General features: G+C 35.0%; 1 protein-coding gene across 1 annotated transcript; it reads left to right on the top strand.

Moving 5' to 3' along the window:
* The first annotated feature begins 124 nt into the window (after window positions 1–124).
* Window positions 125–13,468, top strand: LOC111057633 (beta carbonic anhydrase 1). Its single transcript, XM_022345078.2, has 5 exons — window positions 125–406; window positions 3,662–3,746; window positions 6,886–7,025; window positions 10,403–10,642; window positions 12,974–13,468. Exons 1-5 carry the CDS (start codon window positions 314–316, stop codon window positions 13,181–13,183), a joined length of 768 nt encoding a protein of 255 aa, XP_022200770.1. The 5' UTR covers window positions 125–313; the 3' UTR covers window positions 13,184–13,468.
* Window positions 13,469–19,655: the final 6,187 nt, after the last annotated feature.

Below are 19,655 nucleotides of genomic sequence, written 5' to 3'. Positions count from 1 at the left end.
ATATTTAAAATGACAATACGCAGCTATAACTGTTGCGACTTTTCAAATGTTTATCTTGTTGTGGCCGTTATAACTTTGTTTACTATCATTCCCCCTCCCCTCTTCAAGATTCGTCTAGTTGTGCGAGTTCGAGAAAGATTTGGTAAAAACAAGGCTGAAATGTGAAATCAAACAGCGCTTGTAATGCAGCATTCACAGAGGCAAGACGTATTATGAATCGCCTTCCAAAGATAACCTTGATTAGTAGTCTGACGGGCACAATACTTTCAGTAGGTAGTGTAGTGTAGTCTGTAGTGTAATTTCTAAAACAAGAATGGACAGAATTTTACGTGGTGTAATGCGGTATCGGCAGACAGACCGAAAAACTATGGTAGAACAGTTTATTCAAGTGAAAAACAATCCTGTGGTAAGATTTACAAACCTTCCATACTGTTCAAATAGTCTATGGAATTGTTAGTGTTAAGACAAACGCAAATCAATGGAAACTACTGAATAGAAACAAAAACATGCACTGTGCTCCTGGGTCAAGGTTTTGATTTGAACCAACAAGTTGCACGTCATTATGCTGTGACGTCATATTTCATCGTCATGCGATTGGTCGAGACGAATGTCTGAGGTCTCGGCGGGAAATTTGAAATATCGTTCAACTGGTTTGAAAATCTAGATTTTATATAAGTAAACATACAATTTCGATTATTGTAGATTTGTTGAAACTACACAATTTTATTGGATTCCAAGTCACCTCCATGGAATGAGTAATCCATGGAGGTGACATTTCCTCATTGTTCATTCCAGAGAAATATAACCCTAAAATTATGTCAATAAGTAAAACATACAATTTCGATTATTGTAAATTTGTTAAAACTACATAATTTTATTGAATTCTAAGTCACCTCAATGGATAGTTAGTCACCTCAATGGAATGAGATATCCATGGAGGTGACATTTCCTCATTGTTAATTCCAGAGAAATATAAACTAGAAATAAAATCTAGATTTCAAATTCAAATTAAAATTCTTTTATTCCTCATCCAAAAAACAATACAACAAATATAAATAAATTCTGTCACCCACACTATCAGAAAAATGTTTACAATACAATAATGTTACTTACAAAGCATAATAATAATAATAAAGCATATTAACATAAAAACTTTCTATTCTACCATTAATGTTTATTATTCTTCTAATAGTGCAAGCTGACAGGCCGTACTTAAAGGAATTAATCCTTGCATGGGCCTAAGGTCTGTGACCAAGGATGAGCCCCCATCAGTCAGCCTGACGAGAATGAAATTTTATTATTAATTTACATATAAATTCATTTATTTATATTGGAAAAGGATGTTGACGTATCCTAAGATATTGAGAGGAGGACAGGGGAAACTCGAAATGAGAAACAAAGCACAAACCCCGACGATGTTGGATTTCAATTGGAAAAAAAAAACTGTAGAGCTATTATAGGAATGATACCTAAATTGAAATTCTAATAAATAATTATGAATTGAATGAGGAGCAAAATTTACCTTAAGTCTGATGCAAGACACTAAACTCATAAAAAGATTATGAAAAAAAACTATCTGTAGGATGAGTTTATAAGTTCCTCTGATTCATCCAGACCGAGGACTGATAACTGTCGATACCATTTCAAATTTCGATACCATAATATTGATATTGACGAAATTACAGTATTCTATAATATTAATTTGTACATACTTAAACTTAATAAAGATGAATATCCACAAAACAGTGACAGTGAATAGTAAAATGTAATTCTCATAAGTTTTCTAATGGGACTATCATACTCGCTCAGACGGATTTTTAGGGGTGATATAAATCTAGTACAATTATAATAAACAATACAGTAATAATTGAACAGACTTGAAATGTTGTCAAAAATCCACTAATTTAAAAAAAAATAATATTTTACAGGAGCATGCTTTCGTGTGTGCTTACACATCAATACGGTAATATAATATTACCAGTATGTGAGAGTGTGCTATAATAAATTGATCCTTATAAAAATTTGAAATAATTTGTAACTTTACATTTGACAAGCTTGAGAAGCGGTAGCGCTCAGATTCCAACTACAGATTATAATCACCCTTTTTAGAAATGATAAGACTATAGTGCTTAGGCTACTCTGAATTTAGTCAAGAGTTAGAAAAGAAACGTCGCACTGAGCATAATACTCTCTCTCTCTATTTTTTTCTCAATTTGATATTTAAAGCATCCGATGACCTCCTATAAAAGGGGTATAAGGACTTGTCATGTAAATTTTAAAGTTGAGTCATTTCACATAGTAATTGATATGTCTCTCCAATGACGCTACAGCCCAAATCGGTCTCTGGCCTCAACCAAACTACGCCTCCATCCATACCTAACCATATCCGCTCTCTTCCATTCCCTTACACGCAGAATTTCATTAGAATCCGTCCTCCCACCGCTTTCTTGGTCTCCCAACAGGTCGTCATCCCCCAGGCTGACCGACAAACACCTTCCTTGGCACTCGTGCTTCGGGCATTCTTTGCACATGCCCTGCCCATCAGAGGCGCATCATTGGGCCATATGAATCAAGTTGAGCATTTGCTTATACTTCTAAAATATGGAGCATATGCTTCATTTTCTATAAATAAACGTAAGCAAAACCTTTTGCTCATGATCATCAAAAAAAAAGTTTGAGAATTTTTTGCTCAAAAGTAAAAGCTTGTACTCAAAATTGTATGAATCAACTAGAGCATTTGCTCAAGTTTTGAATACAAATGCTTAAAAAAAGGTGAGTCTAGTCTAGAGCAGCTTTTCACCTTTTGCTCATAGTAAAATGGCTCAACTAATTTGTGTGAGGAAGAGGCAATACAATACCAGATACGATCACAACCAATAGTTGAAAACTATAAAACTCTTTTTAGATTCAACCATGATATATAACACCATTATTCCTACAAAAGAATAAATACAAAAGATACCTGATATAAACATAGCCATCACAGAATAGGAAATATGTATTTAAGAAGATGAGAGACAATTATAAGAAGGCTATTGAGATTATAAGATTATTTTAGAGATGACATTTTTTCACGCTATTATTTCAAAATTCAGAACTCAACTAACCTAAAACTCAATTCATAGATAGAGAACAGAGCAGACGACCAAATACAAGCGGTGTCTATACTTGCATATTTAGCGCTTACGTGAGTAGTAGCACATTTTAACCTTTTACTATAAAAACAAAGTAAGGCCAATCAGCTAATGAAAAATCTTTAAAATACGTGAGCATTTGCTCCAGAGTTCAGGAGCATAAGGTAAGAGTATAAGGTAAAGCTTATTCTTATATAAAAATGAGCTAATGCTTATGCTTCTACCTAATGATCATGAGCAAAACCTTATGCTCCATGCTCATGAGTATATGCTCAGGTTTTATACATATGGCCCAATCTTATATGGGCTGATAGTTGGGACTCTGCATAAAGTTCTGTTAACTTAGCATTGGTACGTATGTGCCACTGTCCATCCTCGCATACCGGTCCATAAATTATTCTCAGGATTTTTCTCTCAAACACAGCGAAGACTCCTGCTGTTTTGGTTGTGATATTCCAAGCAAGAATACTAAAAAATAAATTTTAAAATGAAAAATATCTTGTGGATTAAGAAATAACATTTTTCAGCCAAAAGCAGTTTTCTTCACATGCATGGATAGCAGAATGATTCCGACCAGATTCACAGAAACAAATGTTGGAGACATGTTTGTAGGTAAGTTAGATTTGCTTCTTATTCTATTTTTTTCAAGTAGCCTAATAGACCTATAATTGACCGAGCGAAGTGAGGTCTTAGATTTAAGTCAACGGTTTTCATTTCTCTTAATGTTCCGCATTTACAGCGAAACGCAGCAATAGATTTTCATAAAATTTGACAGGTATGATCCTTTTTAAATTGAGCGTCGACGTATATACGAAGTTTTTAGAAATTTTGCATTTCAAGGATAATATAAAAGGAAAAGGAGCCTCCTTCATACGTCAATATTAGAGTGAAAATCAGACTATAGAATTATCCATCATAAATCAGCTGTCGAGTGGATTATTGACCGAGCGAAGTGAGGTCTAAGATTCAAGTCGACGGTTTGGCATTTCTCTTAAGGTTTGAATGTTTATATGTTTATATGTTGCGCATTTACGGCGAAACGCGGTAATAGATTTTCATGAAATTTGACAGGTATATATATGTTCCTTTTCAAATTGCGCGTCGACGTATATACAAGGTTTTTGGAAATTTTGCATTTCAAGGATAATATAAAAGGAAAAAGGAGCCTCCTTCATACGTCAATATTAGAGTGAAAATCAGACTATAGAATTATCCATCATAAATCAGCTGTCGAGTTGACTATAAATTGCATGCCATGACGCAAGCAATTCAATATCTCAATGTAACTTGGTAAAAAATCAGCTGCTGTGTGGACTATTAATTGCATGCCTCATTGAATGCAATTTTTATGCACTATTGATTGCATGCAATAACGCATTCAATTAATAACTAAAATAACATAGTATTGTCTCTCGACCTTTCTCTGCTTTAAACTCGGGCTGACCTGTTGCCAGTATGTCTTGAAGGAGATTAGCTTTTGATGTTAGCATTTTTGATACACCAACCCCAACAGCCATTAGCCGTTTTCACACGATATCTCGCCGACACGACATACAGACAGGATTTACTCTGATGGACAGTATAAGAGGAGGTTGTGGTTTATAACTGCGCGAGGTCTACTGTTCACAGAACTACTAGTTTAGACGCTTGCAGTTGTCTGAGCTTTAGACTTTGTTTTAAATTGCCGACTGAAACTTCCTTAATTCGAAATATTTCCATTTAAAGTTGGATTCCCACATGTATATCAGTGTCCGTATCCGGCTCAGTAAAAATATTTATCTCCATTAGTTTTGATGAAACTTTTTCTATTAGACGGCGACGGCTGAGTGTGAATATTCTCATTAAAATTGATGGAAAGAGTATTCTCACTGAACTGAACACGGATACTGATACTGATATGTGAGAAACCTACCTATCCTCTAATTTCATGTTCAATACAAAGAGTTCTTTAGTTAGTTATTTTCGAACACTGATTTAAATAACTTCAATTATTATTATTGAAGTAAAAGTTTGAATTGAAAGCTGAGAACTGAAAAAATGATCGCTCATTTCATTGAAGGGGATAATTACAATTCAATCCAATATTTTTACTTTCCTTGTCCTATTACCATAGGTAAGGAAAGTATTATTGCTTTCCGAAAAAAATTATGGTACCCCAATCTCTATAAGTTTCAAGGTCCCCTGCGAGTCCAAAAAAGTGGTTTTTGGGTATTGGTCTGTATGTGTGTGTGTGAGTGTATGTGCGTCTGTGTACACGATATCTCATCTCCCAATTAACGGAATGACTTGAAATTTGAAACTCAAGGTCCTTACACTATAAGGATCCGACACGAACAATTTCGATCAAATGCAATTCAAGATGGCGGCTAAAATGTTGTCAAAAACAGGGTTTTTCGCGATTTAATCGAAAACGGCTCCAACGATTTTGATCAAATTTATACCTAAAATAGTCATTGATAAGCTCTATTAACTGCCACAAGTCCCATATCTGTAAAAATTTCAGGAGCTCCGCCCCATCAATGCAGATAGATTCCCAATTATCAGGCTTCAGATACAATTGAAACAAAAAAAATCAAGTGGAGTAGATTGAGCATGAAAATCTCTACAATTAATGTTCAGTAACATTTTCACCTAAAATTGAAAATAAGCTTTAAATTCGAGAAAATGTGATTATTCAATTGCAAATTATTGTTGATTCTATTAAATCATTCACTATGAAGAGATAGCAGACCTGCTAGAAGAGATGGCGGCTAAAATGTTGTCAAAAACAGGGTTTTTCGCGATTTTCTAAAAAACGGCTCCAACGATTTTGATCAAATTTATACCTAAAATAGTCATTGATAAGCTCTATCAACTACCACAAGTCCCATATCTGTAAAAAATTCAGGAGCTCCGCCCCATCTATGCAAAGTTTGATTTTAGATTCCCAACTATCAGGCTTCAGATACAATTTAAACAAAAAAAAATTGTGTGGAAAAGATTGAGCATAAAAATCTCTACAATTAATGTTCAGTAAAATTTTCACCTAAAATTGGAAATAAGCTTGAAATTCGAGAAAATGTGATTATCCAATTACAAACTGTTGATTCTATTAAATGATTCACTATGAAGAGAGCAGACCTCGTGTGTCTCCAGCGTTATTGTCTTGTCACCAGCTGGCTCAAATATTTGAATAGTAGACTTGAGATGCGCGTGTACACTAGCGTCAGTTGATCAATTTCCATAACGGCAAGGAAAGTTGTGTGATTACCCCACACCAGATTTTTGTTTAGTTGAGAAGTTGATATTGTGGTAATTATTCATATTAAATGAAAAAGACTAAGAAATTGTCAAAAAACACAGATTTATTGATACTTAGAAAGACCGGTTTCGGTTATTACACCATTGTCAATCTCTTATAAACAATGTTCATTTTATACATTCTAATTATCAATAAATCTGTGGTTTTTTGACAATTTCTTAGTCAATTTAACACTTTTTTTCAGAGATATTATGGAACTTCTCCATATTAAGATAAAGAAAGGAAAAAAAGATGTTGTCGAATATAGTGGAACTATAGTGAAATTCGACAACATCTTTTTTTTTCCTTTCTTTATCTTAATTTCTTAGTCTTTTTCAATTAAAATCAAAGTTTCATCACATTGCTCATTCAACTCATATGTGTACTGTTACATTGTATTCTCATAGTTTTATTATAATAGATGATGAACTTATCTAATATGTGATAAGAAATGTTTGTTTTTTATTTCAGTTCGAAACGCTGGCAATTTAATTCCACACTGTCAGCATTTTTTAGACGAATATACGACTAACGAGCCGGCCGCGTTAGAGCTGGGATGTGTGGTCAACGATATACGACACATTATCGTATGCGGTCACTCGGATTGTAAGGTAAAGTAAACACTAGAATAGAACAATTCACTATAAATAATAGTTATTTGTGCAACTAGTGCGCAAAGTGACAGTTTGCTGCACCGAAAGAAACGTTTACGCCCGAGCCGTAGGCGAGGGCGGAATGGTTTCTTGAGTGCAGCAGAGGAACTTTGCGCACGTATTTCACATTAAGTTTTTCCTACAGTTACCATTGAATATGAAAAGTGGGTAATTATGGGTAAAATTGCCTGAAATCCATCAAATAACTTAGTAGTGTTTGAATGGCGGGGGGCAGCTGTGTGGTGTGTGCTGTGGTGGCACTGTGCTGTTGCTGTCCTCGATATAATATATTATAATAGTAATAATTAGCGCGTTGTGCTTCGTTGCACCTCTGCTCACTATAGCAGCCACAGCAGTCACTGTTACCAACTTCATTTTGATTTTGCTGCACTGTTGCTCCATATAACCTACTAAGTATTTTGCGTTGCCATGTTGCAAATCTGGAGTGCAGAAATATTTTTCCCGCACTAGAGCGGAAAAGTGATTCTTTGCGTTCTGTAATCAGTGCAGCAATGGCCACTTTTCAACGTAACTGTAGGAAAAAATATAAATCTGATTACCTTTTTAAAAATTATCAAGTCACGAAATGTTTCGGCTATAAATAATGCCATTATCTTGATAATGAAGGAACTTATCTTGATAATGGCATTAATATCGGGGCACCGAGCTTCACTCGTTATTTTTATTTATTGATAAACAGAACACAATTCTCTAAAATGATCGCGTTTATATTTCACAGCTGGCTAAACGTCATCATAAATTTCGGGGATGTGATATTTTGATTTTTCACATACTCACTTTTTTACTATCCACAGCTGTTTCAGCCAAGGATGAATTATCCTTCTAATGTCGTTCAGCGAGTTTTCCCAAGGATGAGACCTAGTGCAATCGAATCTTTATATCATAAACCTACTATGTTCCAAATTTCGTGAAAATCGTTAGAGCCGTTTTAGAGATCCGTTGAACATAAATAACCAGATAACCAGGTATAAAAATATAAACAGATATACAGAAATTGCTCGCTTAATATAATAGGATTAAGCGAGCAATTTCTGTATATATTGGACATATTTATTTATGGTTATTTATGTTATTTATGTTATTTATGTTATTTATGTTATTTATGTTATTTATGTTATTTATGTTATTTATGTTATTTATGTTATTTATGGTTATTTAGTGCAATCGAATCTTTATATCATAAACCTACTATGTTCCAAATTTCGTGAAAATCGTTAGAGCCGTTTTCGAGATCCTTTAAACATAAATAAACAGATATAAAAATAGCCAGAAATAAAAAATTGCCAGATATAAACATAACCAGAAATATAAATACAGAAATTGCTCGCTTAATATAATAGGATATAACCTAAACATGTCGTGACTAAATACTTTCAAAAAGGGTACTCAGATCTATATTTTTATTTATATTCAAAAGTAGCCCTAAAGAGAAAAAATACAACAATTCACTATTATTCTGTATGCTATTACTGTCTGGTAATTTCGCACATATTAACTTGGGACAACTTGTAAATTTCCTCAAAAATACTCTATAACGAGTTAGGTGGACTGATATTTACTTAGGCCTACTCCTCAGCTCTACAGGTCTTTGCAACCCTTGGCCTCCCTCAAATAGTCCCTCCATCTATCTCGATTTTCAGCCTGCTTCCTCCAGTTACGAAATTCAAGCATCCTTAAGGTGCGTACAGGCTGTCGCCCAGCAGAGCGATTGATGATCGACCGGCGAGCAACAGTGGTTCGACCGGGGAACGCGAGAAGATCTAACATCTTCCGTAACGTTCATGATGGGTGCGACTGCAGAGCGGGGGCGGAGCGACTGTAGTTCGATGGTGGTACGAGGGCGGTACGAGGGAGGAGCGTGCTCGGAGCGGGTTGGAAGCGCGAATATGTGTACGCAGCTTAAGATCGCGTTCCACATCATCTGTCCACCTATTTCTCGGTCGAGCTTTTCTTCTTCTGTTGTATATCCTCTCCTTCCATGTATATTTCACTACTCTAGGTTGACTGATATATTATAACTATCGAATAATAGAGTACAAAACACAATACAGTTTCATACATAGGAATGAAACTGATAGCCTTCTCTAGAATGATACTGGCAAGTGTTGTACGTAAATACTAGTAGTTCTGCGAACAGTAGACCTCGCTCATGAATACAACTTTCAATCTAATGAGAAGGGCCAGTACAATAAGTACCTTACAGTATATTGTGAAGATTTAGCCATGTCATCTATTATTTTCTCCATTGAAAGTGCTAGAGACACTGTTTGAAGGCACACTGGACTTATCAAGGAGGTACCTTTATATCAAATACATGCAAATTTTACCTTTTAAATGAAAAAGACTAAGAAATTGTCAAAAAACCACAGATTCATTGATACTTTTAGAAAGACCGGTTTCGGTCTTTATCAGAGTTTATCAGAGATTGACAATGGTGTAATCACCGAAACCGGTCTTTCTAAGTATCAATAAATATGTGTTTTTTGACAATTTCTTAGTATTTTTCATTTAATATGAATAATTACCACAATATCAACTTCTCAACTACACAAAAAGAAAATCGAAATTAACCTTTATACCTTTACATACAAATTTTACCTTTATACACAAATTTCTTTCTACAACTGCAGTATTGGGCTCCAATACAATAAAGATTTTTAAAAATAATCTATCAAATTAATTTGATAAATCAATCTAATAATAATAAGATGATTCAATTTAACTATTCTATCTAATCATAATAATTCATTTTATAATGATATATATTAGAATAAGATAAAACAATTAGTATCATCTGCAAAAAAAATTTAGTAAGAACGAGATTTGGTTTGAACCTGGGTCCCACAGTGTGAGTAGCCACGGTCTAATCAACTCGGCCACCATGTACTCGTAACAATAGATGCGAAAAAGTATATGAACATGAATTGCTGTATCTTCAAAGACACATCTTTTCTGGATAGAGGTTAGTTTACGGTTTTTTAAATTACAAAAAAACCAGAGGTTTTATCAAAAATCGTTTCACATACGTTTCTGCGCCTTCTTTCAAAGAACTTGCATACCAAATTTCATCCAAATCGGACAATAACTGCGACTGTAACTGCGGTACAAACAAACAGACAAAAGCCGATCGAGTCGAAACTAAGACCTCAGCTTCGCTTCGGTCAGTAATTTCTCAATATTGCTTATTATGATACATTTGAGCTGTCTATAATATTGCAATAATAAGCCTCAACATTTTTACTGGTTGTGGATTTTACTAGAATACATCGTTGTTAATCATTACTGAAATAGAGACTTTTGTTTCGGTTTTGCAGGCGATGAATCTGCTTCACAAACTGCGTGACGAAAAGTTCGCCAGCAAAGACAACCGTCGCATTTCACCGTTGCGCGCGTGGCTTTGTACGCATGCGCAGTCGTCGCTCACCAAATTCCAACAGCTAGAGCTGGCTGGCTATCACACGCCACTCATCTTCCAGTCGGAGACACCCATGCGCAAGTTTGTCGCCTACATAGATCCCGAGAACCGCTTCTCCATTGAGGACAAGTTGTCTCAGGTACAGATTACATTTTCGGTAACGAATTCAACTTTGATTCATTCGAGTATAACAATTCAGTTACCAGAAACTTATGTGGCGTTATGGTCATGGTATGATCACATTGAATGAGTACCGTATAAAGAGTGAGTCATATATGTACGGGAACCCTTCAATAAATTGGAGACTGTTGTAGATATAATACTGTAACTTTCAGGTCGAACACACTCTATCTTTTGACGTACAACTGAATTTCAACCCCTTATAAGGGGGTGACTTGGGGGTTGTAACTCGAATATTTTTAATGTGAACACCCATTGTGTGGAACATCATTATTTAAAGGCTTTTTCAAAACAAGGAAGATGGCATCGATAAAAATGTTCTATGATAATTTTATCCAAAATGGCGGCTGATTGAAGTTCTAGTTTTCAAGGAAATGAGAGGTTGTAACTCGAATATTTTAAATGTAAACACCCATTGTGTGGTATATCATTTTAAAGGCCTTTTCAAAACAAGAAGGATGACATAGATAAAAATTTTCTATGATCCAAAATGGCGGCTGATTGAAGTTTTAGTTTTTAAAGAAATAATTGATAAAGTTCAATCAACCGCCATTTTTGAAAAACATTTTTATTAATGTCATCTTTCTCGTTTTGAAAAGGCATTTAAAATAATGTATCACACAATGAGTGTTTAGATTCAAAATATTTGAGTTACAACCCCTCATTCCTTTATAAACTAAAACCTCAATCAGAGCACATCCTTTCTAGCACATTATAATTGATGCCATCTTTCTTGTTTTAAAAAGACCTTTAAATTTATGTTCCACACAATGGGTGTTTACATTAAAAATATTCGAGTTACAACCCCTAAGTCACCGCTTTATGAGGGGTTGAAATTCAGTTGTTCGTCAAAAGATGAAGTATTTGAACAATAACTTATCCTGAAAGTTACAGTATTATATCTGCAACAGTCTCCAATTTATTGAAGGGTTCCCATACATATGACTCACTCTGTATGTGCAAATGCACGTCAGATCATGCATGAGCCAATCTTTGATTCAACTATAAACTATTCAGTTACCGGAAATAAAGGGTGTGATTACAAACGTTTCTAAGTTTTGAATTCTCACACTAAGGGCCGTTTGCACAGTGAAAGTTTAAGCTAAAGCTTAAACCAAATCTGGATTTTTTTGGTTTAAATTAAAATTCCGTTTGCACAGTATCAGTTTAAACTCTGTATTGAGTTTAAACTCTGGGAAAGTTTAAACCTCCAAAGCAGGAGGTTTAAACCAAATAATTTGGATTAACTTGACATCTGTAAAGATTTGATGGGGAAACAGCTTTCGACTTTTGTCGAAACTTTTTCGACAGTTGTTTTTATTGCTTCTGTAGACGATAATAATTTATTTAGGTTATAGTGATTCATTATTTGAATGTAAAAATAATTATAATGGAGGAATTGATAGAAGTTTTTAATGCGATTGAAAAAGATGAATGCGAAGAAATTTTGAAACAGAAAAATTGGACAAAAACGAATAATAAATTGAAATTTCTGGGATGATAGAGAATTTTCTTTACGGTTTTGCTTGAGTAAAGCAACTGCCAGTTAGTATTGATTGAATAAATCACTTGATAGAAATTAAGACAATTTTCAACAGAGAATTTTCTTTACGGTTTTGCTTGAGTAAAGCAACTGCCAGTTAGTATTTGATTGAATAAATCACTTGATAGAAATTAAGACAATTTTTAACAGTGGTCTTTGATTAGAAAACATGTTTTTAATAACACATGACTGAGATATTTTGCTTTCAAGATATTTCTAATAAACGAGAAAGACCGTAGTAGATTCAAGCGTAGCAATATAAGTTTTTTACCTTACATTCTAAAATATATTTTTTGGTGCAAACTAAACATAAGTTTTTAAAGAATTTCTACATCGCTTTTCACTTTTATTACCGTACAGCTTACAGCTCTGTGGATTTTGAGCTAGAAAATAGTAGCTACATAACCTCAATTTACTGATCGTTTGTAAACAACAAATTTCCTGTAAAAATCAGTCTTCCTGATATTATAAACAATGACATTCTATTACCAACTTAACGCTAAACTAGTTTAACTTAAACTGGATTAGTAAATGCACTGAAAAAACCGATTCAATTTCAGATTAACTCAAACTCGATTAACTTAATCGAGTTTAGCAATCTATACTGTGCAAACGGCCCTAAAAGTAACACCTTAGTTGGATGTTTAAACATGTTCGTAACTTTTTAATAAATTCATGTTTTTTAGACAATATTCTAGTGTTTTATTGTTACTATTATTTGAGTTGAAATTGATGATATTGTGACAGGTGAACTGCCTGCAGCAGCTTCAAAACATCGCCAGCTACGGCTTTCTGAAGAAACGACTGGAGACGCATCAGCTGCACATTCACGCGCTCTGGTTCGACATCTACAGCGGAGACATCTTCTACTTTAGTCGTCAAAGCAAGAGATTCATCGAGATCAACGAAGACACTGTTGATAAACTCACCAAAGAAGTTAACCGATATTACTCGTAAACCACTGTAAATTTATTAATTTATCTTCACAGAGAAAAAACCAAAGTACCCTTTATTTTATTACTCACAGTTATAAAATTATCATTTAAGTTTTAAAAAAGGTACTTTGATTTTTTTTTAATTTTCTCATAAATTCGAGCGGCCCTCGCCTTAACGCCCTACTTATGTTCACAGATCCGCCCAAGTCATAGATCTACCTTGCTGTAAATAGTGTACAATGCTTTTAATTTATTTTGGATTGTAAAAGTTTTTTATCGAATAAAAGTAAAGTTGATGTTGCACTGGTATCGAATTTCAATACTTCCTGATAAAGTATTTTAATAGGGCTACTTAAACTGTTAGTTATAGAAATCACTGGCACCCTCATTATACTGTTTTATATAAACATAACTAGTTTCAAGCAATCATACCATTTTCAAGTCATTTTTGGCCGAGCGAAGTGAGGGTGGGTGTGTAGTTCATTGTTAACCCACTCATGTCTATCTCTGCCTGGTTGCTTATCAGCTCTTTGTTGACTGTTGTTTGCTGTTTTATGTATGATAAGCAGGGATTATGGTATATTGAGTATTGAGATTCCCTCCATCTGACAGTATTCCTTATAAATAACTTCACATTCATTAATAAAATAGCATGCATTATTGACCGAGCGAAGTGAGGTCTAAGATTCAAGTCGACGGTTATCTCTTTATGTTTAAATGTTTATATGTTGCGCATTTACGGAGAAACGCAGTAATAGATTTTCATGAAATTTGACATGTATGTTCCTTTTTAAATTGCGCGTCGACGTATATAAAAGTTTTTTTTTGGAAATTTTGAATTTCAAGGATAATATAAAAGGAAAAGGAGCCTCCTGCATACGCCAATATTAGAGTAAAAAATCAGACTACATAATTATTCATCATAAATTAGCTGTCAAGTGGATACCATGACGCATGCAATTCAATATCTCAATGTATCTTGGTGAAAAATCAGCTGCTGTGTGGACCATTAATTGCATGCCTTACTGATTGCAATTTTTATGCACTATTAAATAACTACGCATGCAATTAATAACTAAAATAAAGTAGTATTGTCTTTCGACCTTTCTCTGCTTTGAACTCGGGCTGTCCTGTTGCCAGTATGTCTTGAAGGAGATTAGCTTTTGATGTTAGCATTTTTGATACACCAACCCGAACAGCCATTAGCAGTTTTCACACCGATATCTCGCCGACACGACATACAGACAGGATTTACTCTGATGGACAGTATAAGAGGAGGCGTTGGTTAATACCTGCGCGAGGTCTACTGTTCACAGAACTACTAGTACCTTAAGTAAATGGCATGAATGCTCGAAACTAGTTGACCGAGCGAAGTGAGGTCTAAGATTCAAGTCGACGGTTTTGCATTTCTCTTTATGTTCAATGTTTATATGTTGTGCATTTACGGCGAAACGCAGTAATAGATTTTCATGAAATTTGACAGGTATGTTCCTTATTAAATTGCGCGTCGACGTATATACAAGGTTTTTTGAAATTTTGAATTTCAAGGATAATATAAAAGGAAAAGGAGCCTCCTTCATACGCCAATATTAGAGTAAAAATCAGACTATAGAATTATTCATCATAAATCAGCTGTCTAGTGGACCATAATACTACCCTTTCAAAACATCGAACATCTTGAAAATTGTATCTTTCCATAATCAGCTGTCAGTGAATACCATGACGCATTCAATTCAATATCTCAATGTAACTTGGTGAAAAATCAGCTGCTGTGTGGACCATTAATTGCATGCCTCATTGAATGCAATTTTTATGCACTATTAAATAACTACGCATGCAATTAATAACTAAAATAAAGTAGTATTGTCTTTCGACCTTTCTCTGCTTTGAACTCGGGCTGTCCTGTTGCCAGTATGTCTTGAAGGAGATTAGCTTTTGATGTTAGCATTTTTGATACACCAACCCCAACAGCTATTAGCCGTTTTCACACCGATATCTCGCCGACACGACATACAGACAGGATTTACTCTGATGGACAGTATAAGAGGAGGCTGTGGTTATAACTGCGCGAGGTCTACTGTTCACAGAACTACTAGTACCTTAAGTAAATGGCATGAATGCTCGAAACTAGTTGACCGAGCGAAGTGAGGTCTAAGATTCAAGTCGATGGTTTGGCATTTCTCTTAATGTTTAAGTGTTTATATGTTGCGCATTTACGGCGAAAAGTGGTAATAGATTTTCATGAAATTTGACAGGTATATTCGTATATACAAGGTTTTTGGAAAGGATAATTTAAAAGGAAAAAGGAGCTCCTTCATACGCCAATATTAGAGTAAGATCCGACTATAGAATTATTCATCATAAATCAGCTGACAAGTGATTACACAGATGTGTGGAGAAGCCAGTCTATTGCTGTATTTCCATAAGGTCTATAGTTTCAATCAGGTACTTGTGGATGAGAATACTGCGTGAGGTCTACTGTTCACAGAACTACTAGTTGTATTTGTATAGAACATTATAAAGAGGTTTCTATAAAGAGTTAATAGTGATTTCTATAATAATAGAACTTCACTTATACAAAAAAGCTTTTTTTCGGAAGGATTTCAATTAATTGGTCACTACCTTCATCATAGATAGTAGAATTATTTATATACATGAATTAATATAATTGTTGTATAGAGTGAAAAAAGGGTGTGTATTAAGGATCTACAGGTATTGTTTGTATAAAATAAGTTGAGACTTGAAGAAAGTAATATCCGTGTTGCCAAATTGTGGGAAATTTCGATCTTTTCATTCAATCCCATATGACAGGTCAGGATGTATTCAATTAGACAATACAGTCGAACACATAATTTTTGTCAATTGGAATATATCCAGTCATATGGGCTTGCATGAAAAAATTGAAATATCGCACAATCTGGCAACACGGATATTTTCTCAAAGTCTCCACTTATTTTATACAGACTATACGCATAGAGAAACAATAGCATAAGTAGATATCCCATGGTATAGGGCGTTTATGTCGCAACTTTTACTGTTATCTCAAGCCAATAGTCCACGTAGTTCTTTTCCATGCAGCTGTGTGATGCTGGTAGTCTCTCATATTGTGCCGTTCATACACTCTCATCCCAACAAAACAGTGAGAATTGACTATAATCGACAGTAATCGGCTTGAGTTAACAGTAAAAGTTGCGACATTAACGCCCTATACCAGTGGTCGCCAAACAGTCGATCGCGAGCTACCGGTAGCTCGTGGGGTAGTTTTTGGTAGCTCAAAGAAATGCTCGTGCAAGAGAATGTCGTCCAGTTTGATTATAAACACTTTCCCAGTCTGAAGAAAATCAATGACGAGAAAAATCCTCCACAGCACCGCAGCAATAACCAAGAATACGTTACAATTCTTTCAGATTTGAACAATAGTTTGATCAACGATTTCAAGATTTTAAAAGCATATCAAATATTCATCAACTCTCTTTTGTAGAGATCTATGCAGAAGATTTTTCAGTTTGTGTAGTGAAACATTTTGGTGGAGATCAGGCTTCAGTTGAAATGGAATTTGTGGATTTTCAAAATGATCTGTCTCTCAGATCACTTTCTACAACTGGAAATATTTGGCCTCAAGTCCCCAAAGAAAAATATCAAAATATTATTCAAGTTCCATTGAGGTTGAAATCTATGTTCACCTCTACTTACTCATGTAAGGCATTTTATGAAATTCATAAAAAATCGATATAGCAACAGACTGGATGAACATTTAGACAACTGCATCAGAATAGCGGCTACATCGTACACTCCAAACATCAAGAAAATACTTGACGACCAAAAAGAGTTCCACTGCTCTCATTGAAATGTACATTTCAACTTTTTTATACTTTTTGTCATGATATAAGTAGATTTCAACATTAGAATAATGTATCTTTATAGACAATAAAAGTGTGAAAATTTCATTATGCGTACCGGTACCGTACTTTATTTAGTCTAATATTCCATGGTAGCTCACTAGAAGATTTATAAATGCTATTCTAGCTCACAGGTTCATAAGTTTGGCGACCATTGCCCTATACCATGGGATATCTACTTATGCTATTGTTTCTCTATGCTATAGGTCAGTACGGCACCTTAATTCTCCCTGTACGCTAAAGAAAAGACCTAGTGACTTTAAACGCATTCGGACTTGACTAAACAAGTAAGTACTTCTGTGAAAGTGGGATTTGATATCAATTATAGTGAGGTCCACGTTATAATGACAGTGGATAAAGATAGAAGAATAGCGATGCCGATTCTCTGCATTAATTAATTATACTTATACACTGTCAAAAACATAATTGGCATCGTTGTGGACCTAGAAAAGGATAGTACCACCGGCTTCGTCGAATGATTGACAAGGATACCAAAACCAAAGTTGATCAAATACTGTCATTATAACATGGACCTCACTATAGATTATTGACCATCAGTTCAAGATGAGCAGCCTGACACAGGGACAATTGTAGCTTCCACTAGCTGCTGTGGGAACACGGAATTGGAAATGCCTGGGACTCAACTGTTCATGACATTTCCGATTTCGCGTTCCCACAGCAGCTGGTGGAAGCTAATAACGTCCTCTGTGCACACCTTTTTAGACTGAATACTTTAAAATAAATATCATGAGAAATTGAAGGCAGGTGTTCAAGATGTGACCTAGAATACACTAGAAGTGCATTATTTATCACAGGTTTGTTTGTATATTTCCAAATTCTCACAGTCACATGTACAGAGTGTCTGATAAATCACTCCCTATTTCTATACAGCTATAATTTCTTTATTTATGAACCAATTTTGTTAGAACTACATTTGTTAGATAGAGCACTCCTTGAGGTTGTGTTTAACACCAATTTCCATTTGTTTCAGTTTAGAAATGCCCCCTCTCTTGACTGTGAAAGAACAAGCCAAAATAGCAGCTCGTTATGAGTTGTGGGGATCTGTGGTGCGGGTACAAAGGTGGTGGAGGACTGAACGAGGGATCCATGCAACACTGGATGCCAAAAATGTTTAGAATTGTCATTCCAAATTTACAAAATAGCAGCTCGTTAAGAGGTGTGGGGATCTGTAGGAGCGTACAGATATAAGCGCCGCGAACATGAGCAATTCACTTTTAATCAGCCGATGCCAAGCTTTTTATATCTGTATCTTACCGTTTCTGTAAAAATACAGATATAGTCAGCTGATTAAAAGTGAATTGCTCATGTTTGCGGCGTGTATATCTGTACGCACCCTATGGTGCGAGTACAAATGTGGTGGAGGGCTGAACGAGGGATCCATGCAACACTGGATGCCAAAACTGTTAAAAATTGTCATTCCAAATTACTAACAATAGAGAGTGTCTCAGATGCAAGACGTTCAGGAAGACCATCAACGTCAAGAACAGCAGAGAATGTTGACAGAGTTGGTGAAATGTTCATGAGGAGCCCTAAGAAATCACTGCATCAAGTATCTCGTGGCTTCCATGAGTTATTTCTTAAGAATCCTTGCAACAGAGTAACGTGAAATACCACTATCACGAGATCATTGATGCAGTGATTTCTTAGGGCTCCTCATGAACATTTCACGAACTCTGTCAACATTCTCTGCTGTCCTCGACGTTGATGGTCATCCTGATCGTCTTGCATCTGCGACACTCCCTGTTGTTAGTAATTTGGAATGGCAATTTTTAACAGTTATGGCATCCAGTGTTGAATGGATCCCTCCTTCAGCCATCCACCACCTTTGTGCTCGCACCACAGATCCCCACACCTCATAACGAGCTGCTATTTTGGCTTGTTCTTCCATAGTCAAGAGAGGGGGAATTTCTAAACCGAAACAAATGAAAATTGGTGTTGAACACAACCTCAAGGAGTGCTCAATCTAACAAATGTAGTTCTAACAAAATTGGTTCATAAATAAAGAAATTATAGCTGTATAAAAATAGGGAGTGACTTATCAGACACCCTGTATATTTATGTCTAGTGTAGGGGAGTATTAAAAAGTTTACTTCTATCTTATAAGATAAGTTTCATGAACATTCGACAGTTTGATATCGTTCCAATGTTGTTTTATCAAGTTTCCAAGTACGTTGTTTTCATTTCTGTATCCTTGATTTTTTACAACCGCATTTTTTCAAATAACTAGTTGAAACTATTTAAAATTGTCACAACCACTAATTTACTAGAGTTTGATGTAATGGTTTAAGCAAACGAAACTCCGAAACTAATTTAGTTGATTGATAATTTCTCAATTTTTCAAGTGACTATGACAATTTCAAGTCATTTTATCTAATATGAAATTCTATCTCAAAGTAGTTAGTTGAACCTACTTTCCCTACATTACAGAAAACTGTACTTCACATTGAAAAATTCATTCAATTATTATATTTTAATAGTGGATGGTAAGGGCTCTACAGTGTTTCTTTTACAAACAACGATCAAATAAAATTGAACAACTTCGTCAATGAACTTTTAAAAATTAATTCATTCCAA

The sequence above is a fragment of the Nilaparvata lugens genome, chromosome 1 (genome assembly GCF_014356525.2).
Source record: "Nilaparvata lugens isolate BPH chromosome 1, ASM1435652v1, whole genome shotgun sequence".
Classification (NCBI taxonomy): domain Eukaryota; kingdom Metazoa; phylum Arthropoda; class Insecta; order Hemiptera; family Delphacidae; genus Nilaparvata; species Nilaparvata lugens.
Note: the sequence above shows the minus strand (reverse complement) of the source record. Positions and strands in the feature narration are given on the sequence as shown.

Coding starts and splice junctions, on each gene's coding strand:
- LOC111057633 (XM_022345078.2), top strand. CDS start 314: ATGGACAGAATTTTACGTGGTGTAATGCGGTATCGGCAGACAGACCGA. Junction 7,026..10,402: donor GCGGTCACTCGGATTGTAAG/GTAAAGTAAACA, acceptor TCGGTTTTGCAG/GCGATGAATCTGCTTCACAA. Junction 10,643..12,973: donor TTGAGGACAAGTTGTCTCAG/GTACAGATTACA, acceptor ATATTGTGACAG/GTGAACTGCCTGCAGCAGCT.